This window comes from Anser cygnoides, chromosome Z (assembly GCF_040182565.1).
Source record: "Anser cygnoides isolate HZ-2024a breed goose chromosome Z, Taihu_goose_T2T_genome, whole genome shotgun sequence".
In the NCBI taxonomy this organism is placed as follows: domain Eukaryota; kingdom Metazoa; phylum Chordata; class Aves; order Anseriformes; family Anatidae; genus Anser; species Anser cygnoides.
Genome location: NC_089912.1, coordinates 21,358,415 through 21,370,935, shown reverse-complemented (window position 1 = coordinate 21,370,935; position 12,521 = coordinate 21,358,415). Strand labels below are relative to the sequence as shown.

Below are 12,521 nucleotides of genomic sequence, written 5' to 3'. Positions count from 1 at the left end.
TTCTCTCGAAACCATCATGCCTTCCTCATCCAGGAGGCATACTGCCTTGCCCTGCACCAAGCTGTGCAAGCCCTCAGGGGGAAGATTTGCAAAAGCATGGGGAAAAGGTTCCTAGCTAGACCAGAGAAAAGATTATTATGCAGCAAATATTCCTACAGACATTCCCAGGCATGATGAATAAAAGGCAGCGAGTATGTGTTGGGTGTTTTTGTGGTTGTTGTTTCTCTTGTTGTTTCCACAGCTAGTTTGGAAACTGGAGTATCACCGCAATATCTCTTCTTTCCTCTTTGAAACCAGCGATCAAGAAACCCTGTGTTTTTGGCACACGCAAAGATCACAGAGGCTGCACTAGACTTTGGCACACCCAGATCACACAGGAAAGGATCCCAAATAGGAAAACAAAACAAAACAAATTGGCATGTGAGTGCATGTTAAGCAAATTTGGCATCTTACCATGCAAGTTAGAAAGAAAACATCTGACAGGAAAACTGAGGGTTCAGAGAGAGGATGTCTGAGCATGATGTCAATTAGCACCCAGGGCAAGCCCTTGAGTCCGACCTGCTTGCACTGTTTGGCCATCTTTTGCATGTGTAACTCTCCTCCCAACTGACTGATTATTAATGGCTTTTTTGGAGACACCATGTCTCTGTAGCAACTTATGTTAAACATGCTAAGGCATCCTCATGGCTCCATTCAGGCAATTTCAGTGTCAGCTTCCTGCGTCCTACCTCCAGATATGCAACGTCTCTCCTGCACACAACTTGTAGTGCCTGCCCAGAACAAGGATTTCTTTGCTTCATGCTGACAATATGTGCAAATAATATACTTAATTTCTATTTCTTAAAGGAAAAGAGATTAAGAAATTGAAGAGAAGTATAAATGAACTCCATGTCACTGTCATTTACCCTTGCAGAAAGACACACATAGTGATACTTATTTTCCACTGTCCAAAACACTGGTAATGTCTTAATGCTTGGCAGCTGCAGTATCTTATCTCCTGCTGTGCTCCTTTCCCTTTGTCCTGCCAAAGCTGGAAATTTGGAAAACAGGACATCTTCCGAAACTGTTTTGTCTTACGGCTTGCTGTTGAGAGGCATGGAGCCTGTCCTTAGACTAAGCAGTACTGAAAGTCTTCTAAGTTGCATGCTTTATTCATCTATCTCCAGTTGTTACTGAATTTTAGAAATAGTCATTTAAAAAATCTCATAAATAATACAACAAGTGGAAGCACTACTGGACTTAATTTACCTTGCCTTAATAAAAAGCCAACGTACATCTTTTTCTTGTCCCATGAGTTACTTTTGCCTACTGATACTTGGAAGGCTTTGATGCAAACACACTTTCTATAATGTTTTGCCACCCATCTAAGGACAGTCCATTTAGAGAAACCATAAGAGGTAGGTTTCTTTGCCTCACACAACAAGGGAAGGAAGTCCTTTATAAAAGCAGCCTCCATCTTGCCCAATTTCCTGCCTCACAAAGAGGATCAACATCATCCTTCATGAGCAACGCAAAGTAGGACATCATACAGTGCAGCAGTGTGCTAAACAATACGTGGAAAGGAAAGGTTTTTTTTTTTTTTTTTTTTTTAAGAGAGCTGTGACCCAGTGGCTTCCTAAGATCAGGGCTCCAGTGGCACTGAAAGAGTGTCTGAACCTGAGGACAAGTGTTGAGATCCACATGGGTGTGGGGAGCTCGTGTAAAATGGACACAGTTGTACAAGAGTGAGCTGTCTGGGGGGCTGCCACACAGAGCAATGAGGAGAGTCATGCCATGCTCTTCCTGCTTCAGCCTTGGAGAACATCTATATGAGCACAGACCTCACCCAAGGACCTCAGAAATGAATACTTCCACTGGCTGTAGAAGGTTCAGTCAAGCCCCAGACTAGTAAGAAATGTGAGAAAATTGAGGGATTTGCTGAAAATGGAAAAAATGAGGAGGACTACAGTCAGAGCATAGCGTCTCCAGACAAAATATGAAGAGATAAACGGTAAAGTCACTGGGAACGCGCTATTGCGGGCCCTAATGCAGCCAGACTCTTTGGAAGGAGATCAGTTTCTTACTTTCTACCTTCATGCTCTATAGATAGGAGGATTAAGGCAAGGAAGAAACGAGGAAAAAAAATAAATGATTTCCTAGTGGAGCTGTTTGTTATGGCTCTTTTGGGAAGAGTGCAATATGTTGTTGTTTATTTGCCTCCATAAAAATGAACATGGTGTAATGCCAGCACTATAACTCTGTGTGAGTATACTTAAAAGTGCTATACTCAAGCAAAAAGGGAAAGGACACAACACTTCCACCAAATATGATTCTAAACGCTCTCCAACCTAAATAACACTACTACTGCATATTTTAAAGGAAATCTAAGAGGAGAAAGCTTTTGTCAGTAAAAGGTAGAGACCAACACAGTGTTTAAACCAGCAAGCCAGCTGTAACAATAAATGAAGGAAATACATTTCTGTCTCGACAATAATATGCTTCAAAGGTGCAGTTACACTGGATACCTGCAGTTTGCTGGTATTAAAGGAGGGTGGCCTCTGACCCTCTGCTCCATAATTCACTGCAAGCGTGCAGGTATCCAGTGTAAGTGGCCATCATTTCACACGGAATTACTCGCTCACAAAAGTAAATCACTGCCACTGGCCCTGCGCCCCTGCCTGGGCCCAGGTACCCAGCCAAGAAGGAGGGTGGGCTGGGTGAGGCCGCCCCCTTCCATCTCCCAAGGGGCTTTCCTGCGGACGGCGGCTTCCCCGTGCTTCAGTTTCCTCACCGAGGAGCTGAGATTAATGTACCCCGCGAAAAGACCCGTCGGGTGCCCGATGCGAGGCAGTCCTGCGGGGACGGGGCGCGGGCACGCGTTCCCCTCCGCCGTCCTCTTCCCTCAAACCTCGCTTTGTTCCCTCCGTGCCCGCTCCCGACGGCGGGGCCGAGCCCACCCAGCCCCCAAAACCCTGAGCCCCGACCCCCGGGCCCCAGACCCTGGACCCCGAGTCCCGGATCCTGAGCCCCAGACCCCGGACCCCGGCCGCCCCCGCCCGGCTCCTGACCCGAGCCCCCCGCCCGGGACCGGCAGGGACCAGGCGAGTCCCTCCGGGTCGCCCCGTGTGTGGTGGGGAGGGGGACGGGGCCGTGGGAAAGCGCCCTGCTGGCAGAGCGACTCGGGGGCTATTTCCCTCTTTTTGCCATGCGGGCGGGGGGCAGGCTGCGGGAGGAGGGCTTGGTTTTCCCCGGCTTCGATTGAACGCGTGAATGAATTAAATTTCCGTGTCAGGTATGAGGAGGGTAGGAGAATATTGTGTGTAGATAAACCTTGCCACCCCCTGCCCCTGAGAGACCCCCATATACAATGTGGAGATGATGAATAGGCTCTGGGAGAGGAGATCGAAGTTCAGTCCGCACCGGCTCCACTCTCTCCTACAAAACTATAGGGCAATTAATTGTGGCTTGTCCCCTCATCCTTCATCTCCTGGTGGCACATATCGATGGAGATTACTGCTGATGGACCATTTTATCACCCTAAATAAACAGTCACCACCTTCTCTAACCTCAATCTAATATATGGCTATCTGCTATGTTTAAGGGTGCTGGGTAACTAATGATGTAAAATAGCTAAATCATACAGGTTAGCAGCAGTCCAGAGGAGAAAAATAAATAAATAAATAAAAATCCGAATATTCCCCGCACCGATCCACCTCGCAGCGCCTTACCCGCGCACCGCTCTCCCCGTGAATCGAGCAGGAAGACGGGCGCAAAAAGGGAAGGACCGCGCTGGCACCTCGGCGTTACACCGCGCACTCGCTGCGCCGCCAGCTCGGTGCCTTCCAGTGCAGCCGGAGGAGCCAAGGGGCTTGTGAAAGCCCCTGCCCCGAGAAGGGGGCCCGGCCCCCGAGCCCCCAGCCCGGCACACCCGCTCCTGCCCGGAGCATCTCCCTGTCCCCCCGGCAGTCACCACCCACAGCCGCCGGCCCGGCTCTCCGCACGGTCCCCTTTGCTTCCCTGGAAGCAAGAACCCCGGGCACTAATTACTGAGATATATTCGTATATATATATATATACATATAAACATTAATTTTTTTCTAACTAACGCCCCTTTCAATTTACAGCAATCACACTCGCACGCTCGACCAGCAGCCCCCGGCCGACCTCTCCCACCGCCGTGCCGCCTGCACTGATGCCCGGTGGCGGGGGCAATGGGCATCGGCGCCCACCCGTGTCCCCCCCATGACCCTCCACGACCCTCTCCACAGCTTTCCCGGCGCCGGGGCCCCGCCGGGAGCGCTGCGAGCTGCCCGCGCTGCGCTGCGGCCGGTCGGGGGCGGCTGGAGGAGAAGCTTTGGGGAGCCCCTGCCGAGAGGGAGCTAAGCCCGTGAGGGAGCGGGGAGAGGAGGATTGCTCTAGAGGGGAAAGGGGTGCATGGAAGGGGAAGTTTGGGAAAGAAGGGGACCGAGGGAGCCTGCTGCCGGCGCCTCTGCGACGAAAGCCCGAGGAGCGGCACCCCGGGGTCACGGCGAGCAGGGGCCCGACCCGGAGCCTGTCGCTTCTCACCTTACCTACTACCCGTTTCACCTCTTTTCCCTCGTACGAACACCCCCAGAGCAGCACGGAGAAGGAGCCAAAGCGGGGGACAACCACCCCGGCTGCCCGCCGCCCCTCGCCGGGCACCCAGGGGACGCCGGCACCCCGTGCCCCCCGGCCGGCCAGGCAGGCCGGCACCCTCTGCTCTGCTTTTCCCACGCGTGTGTGCGTGGGAGCCAGTGTCCCCGAGTGATCCCCGCGGTCCCTCCTCGCCGGGATGCTGCTCCTTCCTCCCCCGGGCGTGAGAACGGGCTGCCCGCAGCAAACGCACCTGGCCCCGGCAGGCTGGGGCGCTCGGGTCAAAGTTTTTGCTTGGAGACGACTGGGAAGGTGTTGTAGAGCAAGTGACCCGGTAAAACGGCCCGGTGACAAGAGTTTTTGGGTCTCACGGAGGAAAAAAAAGCCACAGGCCGCCCCTGCAGCACCCAGCCCCGTCTTTTCATGCGCCCCGTCCCAGCCAGAACCGAGCCACTTTCCTTTCTGCAAGACACCTTTAATATCGTGATTGGGAAGAAACTGTGCAGACTTCGCCAGCGATTCTGCAGCATGATATTATTCCGCTCGCTCCTTAAAGATACCCAACCCCAAATCTCTTTTTTATCTTCCTTTCTCCTTTTAAAACTTTTATCTTGCAGTTTTACGGAGCCGCTCGGAGAAGTCAAACACGTATTGTCTGAACAGCCCGGCTGGCGATTAAAAGTGCATTTCGGATTCCATTTAAGTGCGCGTAATTTATGAGATCACGCTTTCTGCGCCCGAGTGTAGAAAATACATTAATACGCCTCGCTGCAAGGTAAAACTGAGCATAAAGAAGCCGCTCGAAACAAAGTTGGTGTCCGGCGCATAACGATTCACAGTGTTAAGAAGGGGGGGAAAAATCCCTACCAAACCCTGCGTCAACTTCCCTCTTGCTCTAAGACTTCTGCACGGCGACCAAGACTACGCTACCATCCGCACGGTGCAATTAATACACGACCGAGTTTCACGGAAACTTTCAAAACAAACTCCGCATCTGAAATGAAATTAAACGAATCCACGCTCTGCTTGGGCATGTGCTCACGGATTGCTGGTTTTGGGTGTCATTCCTCTGTTCAACAGCCTTCCTTAAATAGGCATTTCAGGGGGCAAGGGCAACCGAAATAAAGAACTTTGAGAAACATTGGATAAGAGAGGGGGGTCTGCGTGGAAAAAGTGTACGAGCCGAAGTCATGATGCAGTGTTTTAACGGGGCTAGATCCGTGTGCTCAGGATGTTAACAGCAAATCCGATGAATTAATATAGTTCGTCTAGTTATTCTCACCCCGCGAATTACCTCGGTTGCACAGTATCAACAGAGACAGAAACTAAAGACAGGCAAAAGTAACTTCTAAAATTGCAAACCTGTAGCAGACAGATGTTTAATATTTGGAGCGCTCCCTTCCCAAGGAAAAGAAAAAAAAAAGGGCAAAAGAACACCCCACACCAGCTATAATTAGCAACAACAGGATTAAACATTTCCTAACCACCAAGTGCTAAATGAATTCTGACACTCGGGCAGACGACGTTTCTCCCCCCGAAAACCAGCTTTTCTTATTAAATGACCATGTCACGCTTTTTGGTGAGGATGAAGACTAAAACTACCGAGGCGTTAACGAAGTCTGAAAGGAAAACGATACTCCTAGATAAGAAGGGGGAAAACTTTGCCCTAGCCCGACTGACGGAAACTGCAACTTTTCCCCTGCCCAGCTCGGAGCAGCAGCAGATTTCTGGGCAGCAGCAGATTTCTGGGCAACCAGCGGAGCCCCGGCTCTCCGGGCAGGAGCCAGGCGGCACAAGCAAGGCGAGAAAGGACCAGCTTTTGGATGGTCCCTCTCATTATCCATTTCGGGAACTGTTTTCCTACACGGCCCTCCACGAGAAGTCTCCCCCCGCGACAGCCTTCCTGGTGCCATCGGCCCTCCAGGGAAGGATCTGGGTCTCACTCTGTGACCGAGAACCACAAACCAGCCCCCGAAAGCCCCGGAGCCACCCCAAAATCGGCTCAGGGCAGGGCCGAGGATGCTCCCGGCGCCGAGAGCGGAGCCCCCCCAGCCTGGTCTGTCCCGGGGCGGGGAAAAGCGGAGGACGGGGCCGCGGGGAGGTGCGGGGGTGCTGGTGCGGGTCACGATACGTACGGTTGTTGGGGTCGCTGGTGTGCTGGTTGAGGGGGATGATCTCCATGCGCTGCTGTCCGTACAGGTAGTAGTCCAGCTCCTCGGCCGTGCAGCGGAACCGGGCGGCCGGGCGCTCGCCGCTTTTGGTGCCGCCGGCCCCGCACAAGTCCTTGCCCTGCAGGGGAGCGGGCGCTCCCCCGGCCGGGGGCTCGGAGCTCTGCAGCGGAGCGAAGACCGGCAGCTGGGCGACGGGCAGGGCGCTCAGGCCGGCCAGGGACGCGGCCGCGGCGGCGGCGCAGGAGGAGGTGGAGGAGGAAGACGGGGTGGACGAGGAAGAGGAGGAGGAGGCGGAGGAGAGGGAGGCCGGGCGCTGGCGGAGGCTGTCAGCCGGGGGCTCGGCTCTCTCGGGCGGCTGGAGCTGGGCGAGGGCCCCGGCGCTCTTGAGCTGGCCGCTCTGCGGGAAGAGCTGCTGCCAGTGCTGCAGATAGGCGGGATCCACCTTGAGGAACGCCGAGCCGCCGGGCTCGCCGGGCTTCAGCATCGCGCTGCCTGCCTGCCGAGCGGGGGGGAAGCGGAGAGCAGACGTGAGACACCCCGCCCGCCGCGACCCCGACCGGCCCCGGCCCACGGGTGGGCTCCGGCTGCGGGAGAAGGCTGGGGGAGCCTCCCCGCAGCCCTCCCCTCCCCTTCTTCCAGCCTCGGGGAAAACCCGGTCCGCGAAGCCCCGAGGGTGCCGGCGAGGAGCGCGGTCCGGGGACACGAAGCCTCCCCCCCGCTGTGGGACCCGTCCCTGCCCGGCCCCGGGATGCGCCCCCTCCTCCGGTCCCCTCCGGCTCCTTCTCCCTCTCCCCGCGGCGGAGAACGGCTCCCAAAAAGTTCACAAGGGGGAGACGGAGCAAACTTCGGCCCCGCGCAACCACCCCGCCGGACCCGGACCCCGGAACCCCAGGGGGGCGAGGGCAGCGCCCGCAGCACCCATGGGTCACCCGGACCCCCCCGGCAGCGCCCCCTTACCTGAGCGGGGTGCTTGGGAGCGGGCTGCGGCGCTGTCCCGGGAGCCTTGGGAGGGATTTTTTGGGGGTAGAAGGGATTTTTTTCCTTGCTCTGCCGGCGGGGCAGAGGGATGTCCTCCTGCTTCCAGGTGCCGGGGGCCGGGAGGCCGGCTAGAGGCGAGCCGCCGGGCTCCCTCTGCCGTGGCTGTGCATGGCAGGCTCGCCCGGGCTGCTCGCTCGGCTCTGGCAGACTCCGGGCCAGACACGTGGGTTTTACGACAGCGCAAAATACAAGTGTGCGTGTGTGGTGTGCACGGCGGGGAGGGAGGGGAGGGAGCGGGAAGTCACCAGCGAGCTGGAGCGCAGGGCCCTTTTTTTGGCAACATCCCCCACTTTGTTCCCCCGCTCAACTTTTAAAGGTGTCCCTTTCCCTCCTTCCCTCCCCCGGCCCGGCCCTCCCCTCCTCCCCACCTCCCCACCTCCCTCCCCAGGTCTGGGGGCGCAGCGCTGCGGACAGGGACGGACCCTACCCCCCCCCGGACCCGGCACTGCTCCCCTGAGCCGCCCGTGCGGGGAGGCGGCCCTGCTGTGCCCCGGGGGGCTCGGGGAGCCCGTCCTCGCCCCCTGCAACGTCCTCGGAGCCACACCAAGCGCCTCTCCCCGGGACACCGCTCCCCGAGGCTGCCCCCGAGCCCCCCGGAGCACGGACCGAGCCCACCGCTCCGCCAGGTCCCTCCCCTCAGTCCCGTCCCCTCCAGACCGGCTCCTGCTCTCGTGCTCCCGGTCACAGCGCGCATCAAGAGGCGGAGATGCGACCTACGGAAATAAACTTCTCGTCCCTCACTACTTTTTTCTCTCCGCTGTGCTTCAAAACCGGCCTTTTCCACACCTTTGCTCAGCTGTTGAGCTCAGGCACCAGCGAGAATGCCACCGACTCCTCGCTTTTTTACCTCTACATTGTATGAAAAAGAAAATAATAACTACCTAGACGGGAACTATCATTTGCCTCGGGTACATCACATGTACACAGTCCCCTTTAGGACAAAACATTTACACAAAGCGTCTGTATCGTCAGGACAGCGCTCCGGCGTGGAAAAGCCCACGTTGCCAGGTGTGGAGCTCACACTTGTTCACAAACAGGACGTGTGCGCGGCTAAAACCGCTCTCGCCGTTCCCCACGACCCTGTTACTAGCTTATTTCTTTCCCACCCTTAATTCTCGCAGAGCCTGGGAAAGCTTCTGCTGTTTAGATTCTGTCTGCGTCTAAGGCAAGACGTTTTAGCACAATTTTGAACAGGGCTGGGGCAAAAAATGTTTTGACTGGCGTCATTTTGACAAGGTCATCCGTCATCTTCTGTATAGATTGATAACACCTATGTTAAAGGCAAACACAACTAGGGGAAAAAAAAAAAAGTGATTCTTATGTGTTATGAAGTTGAGTATAAAAACCTTCTTGATGTCTTTGATCAAGTCTATGGTGTAAGATGTAATGAATTTCCAGTCCTCTCGCTCCATTAATCCACCTTCTAAAGCTCCGAAACACCGAGATGTAGCAGGGGTACCAAGGTGAGGCTCTTTCCAGCACACCCGCTACCCAAAAAGTGCTGCAGGACGTTCTTGTCTGCGAGTGGGCTCTCCTGCCTTCCTCCGTTTCCACTGCAGTGGCACGGTATCTCGTCCCTGGCCAGCTCCCTGATGGCGACAGTCTCATTCCACCTTTTCCGACTGTTTAATTTAAATTTAATTTTATTTTGTTTTTTAATTCGGACCTCTGCGTGGTTGTCCTTCCCATCACCGTGCACCTTTCAAAAGCACCAGACAGCTTGTAGAGGCAGCAATCTCTACAAATTCGTTTTCGCGCTGGAAAAGCGTGATGGAGCGGGGAAAAGCGCCCAGACAGCACGCTCAAGTTCATCGGCAGTGCCTGCCTGCGTGCGCCTCGGGTTGTGAACAGAAATACCCCGCGCGGGCTCATGTTGGGACTTTAAGCTCTTACCGCGTCGGTTGCCGTTTGTCTGCTGTTTTTTTTTTCTTTTTTTTTTTTTTTCCTGTGTTGTATTTATTTATTTATTTGTTTATTTTCACAGCTCCGAGCCATCGGGCTCGGGGTCACGCCCGGCCGGGGGCAGGGGCAGGAGGCGGTGGAAGGGGCTGGGCGCCCGCCCCCGGTACCCGAGACCCACCCGGCGGCGGGGTCCCGCGGGCAGCACGGCCCGGCACGGCCCGGCACGGCTCAGCAGCACGCCGGGGAAGGAGGAGGGCTGTAAGTGGAAGGTAAATGAGAGGAGGGACGGCGCTGAGCCGAGCCGCGAGCGGGCGGCGGAGGAGGCATGGACGCGCCGCCTCGGTGCCGTGCCGAGCCGTGCCGTGCTGTGCCGGGCCAGGAGCTGCTCATCCTGGCCCTACCGCTCCGTAGAGGAGGGGAAGGGCTGCTCCGCACCCGCTGCCCCCGCTCCGGATCCGGCCACCGCTGACCTCCGGCCCCTCTCTCCCGGCAGGCGGGTTCGTGTGCCTCGCTGCTGCCTCTCACGAGTTTGTCTGCGCTCTATTTGCTACTTTTTTTTTTTCCTCCCGTGGATGTGCCTTCTGTCCGTAAAGATGCAGGAGGGAAAAAAAAATGGAAGGAAAGAAAGAAAGAAAGAAAGGAGTTTTTAACTTCTGCCTCCCCCTTCCCCTTCTCCTAGGCTTTTCCATTATTTAGAGGACGAGCGCTGAAACAAATCACATTGACCGTTTAGAAAGCGATCAAACCTTTATAAAAATCCATCGCCTGCGAATCGATTGGTGAATATTTGCTAGGAATTTGTTCAAAAGAAATAAATAAGGAGGGCAAGTGTATTAAATGCAAAGGGGGAACACGGTGGTGTTTTTCTTCATTGATTAATGACCTCTAAAATAAAACAAGCGGGAAGAAGAGCAGAGATCGATAAATTAACTACCCAAATTCATCATTTTCCCTGGGATTTTTTTTTTTTAATAACCCTTAGGAAGGACGCCTGCCTCTTTAGAAACTGGAAGGTTTTATTTTAGGTTGGGGGCAGGAAAGGAGCTGAACCCGTTTTGGGACGGGATTGAATCGGGGACACCCTATCTGATTTCGTTTGACACACAATTAAAAAGTTTGCCTTTCATATTAATTAATTCTCCTGATCTGGGGAAGACAAATGGTCGGTTACCTCTGACAGGAGTCCGATAAAGGATTCAGCAGCTTTCCTTCTTGCCCTAGGCGTCTCCTCATTCCAGTTTTAAGGTCATGAGCGGCTGAGTTAATAATTCATTAATATAGACATTTATTCAGATGGGATTCACGGGGATTCACGCTCTCCTACATCTCGCACTTTGGATTCGGTTTCCCTCGAAGGGAAGAAGGGCGGTGAGGGGAAGAGGAGGAGGAGGGATGGAGGCAGCCCCTGTACAGTGCGCTGGGAGCACGGAGCCCGCAGCGGGACCCGCCGGGGCCGCCCGCTCCCGGCCCGGCCGCAGGCACGGGAACGGCGCTGCCGCACAGGGGGACCGCGGCCCCTGCTCCCCCGATCCGCGCTTCCTCAACCGAGGCCGGGCGCTGCCCTCCCCCTTCCCTTCCCCCTCCTCTTCTTCTTCCCTCTTCCCCTGCCTCTTCACCCTTCTTCTTCCCCTTCCCCCAGCCCTCCCCTTCTCCTTCCTCTTTCCCTTCCCCTCCACTCCCCCTTCCCTTTCCTCTTCTTTCCCTTCCCCTCCCCTCTTCTCCTTCCCCTTTCCCCTTTCCCCTTCCCCTTCCTCTTTCCTTCCCTCTCCCCCTTCCCCTCCCTCCACACTTCCCTTTCCTCCTCCCATTCCCCTCCCCTCTCTTTTCACTTCCCCTTCCCTTTACCCCAACCCTTTCCCTTTCCCTTTCCCTTTCCCTTTCCCTTTCCCTTTCCCTTTCCCTTTCCCTTTCCCTTTCCCTTTCCCTTTCCCTTTCCCTTTCCCTTTCCCTTTCCCTTTCCCTTTCCCTTTCCCTTTCCCTTTCCCTTTCCCCTTCCCTTCACCCTTTTCCCTTCCTCTTCTTCTCTTCTTCCCTTCCCCTTTTCCTCTTTTCCCCTTTTCCCCTTTTCCCCTCTTCTCCTCTTCCCCCCTTTCCCCCTTTCCCCTTCCCCTTCCCCTTCCCCTTCCCCTTCCCCTTCCCCTTCCCCTTCCCCTTCCCCTTCCCCTTCCTCTTCCCCCTCCCCTTCCCCTTCCCCTTCCCCTTCCCTAGCCCATTCCAGGCTCAGAAAGGCTCCCGAGCTCGGCAGGAGTGCAGAGAGCAGGCAACGCTGCCGGGGCCGTGCCGGGGCCGTGCCGGGGTCGCCCCGCACCCTGCAGCGGCCCGGAGGAGCCCCAGAGGGCGCCCGCGTGCCCTCGGGCGGTGCCGGTGCCGGTGCCGGTGCCGGTGCCGGTGCCGGTGCCGGTGCCGGGACGAGGCGGGTCGGGAGCCGACCGCTCGCTGCCGGCCCGGTGCCGGTCACAAAAAGGGCTCCGGGACCGCCCCTCGGTTCGGGGGTGCCCGGGGAAGGGGAGCACCTGCCCGCCCCCAGCGGGGCCCGGCGCGCCCGGGGGTCCGGCAGCGGCCACCCGGCAGATGCCAGCCAGACACGTAACGACTTTCTGCCACTATTGACCCGATGCGGATATGAACTAGTGACCTTTGAGGTGAAATGCTCCATGGTCTATTACCAATTCCCCGAGCCACCAAATCCCCCTAACAGGCGGGTTCAGATATTTATGTCCGTCAACGGAACAAACTGCTCCAAGCAAGGCACGCTGCAGATGGCACGGCAAAGGGAATGAGTCCCAAAGACCGAGGGAAAATAAATCAGGTTGGAGT

The 12,521-nt window shown here is 56.0% G+C and overlaps 1 protein-coding gene across 1 annotated transcript in view; it reads right to left on the bottom strand.

The window, feature by feature from the left end:
* Window positions 1–8,593, bottom strand: part of PRDM6 (PR/SET domain 6) — an 81,226-nt gene extending 72,633 nt beyond the window's left edge. The window contains exons 1-2 of the mRNA XM_048048812.2: window positions 7,722–8,593; window positions 6,729–7,260 (exon numbers count right to left, since the gene is read on the bottom strand). Coding sequence (XP_047904769.1) covers window positions 6,729–7,248 — 520 coding nt within the window. The 5' untranslated portion in view covers window positions 7,249–7,260; window positions 7,722–8,593. The remainder of the gene's footprint in view (window positions 1–6,728; window positions 7,261–7,721) is intronic.
* Between the last annotated feature and the right edge of the window lie 3,928 nt (window positions 8,594–12,521).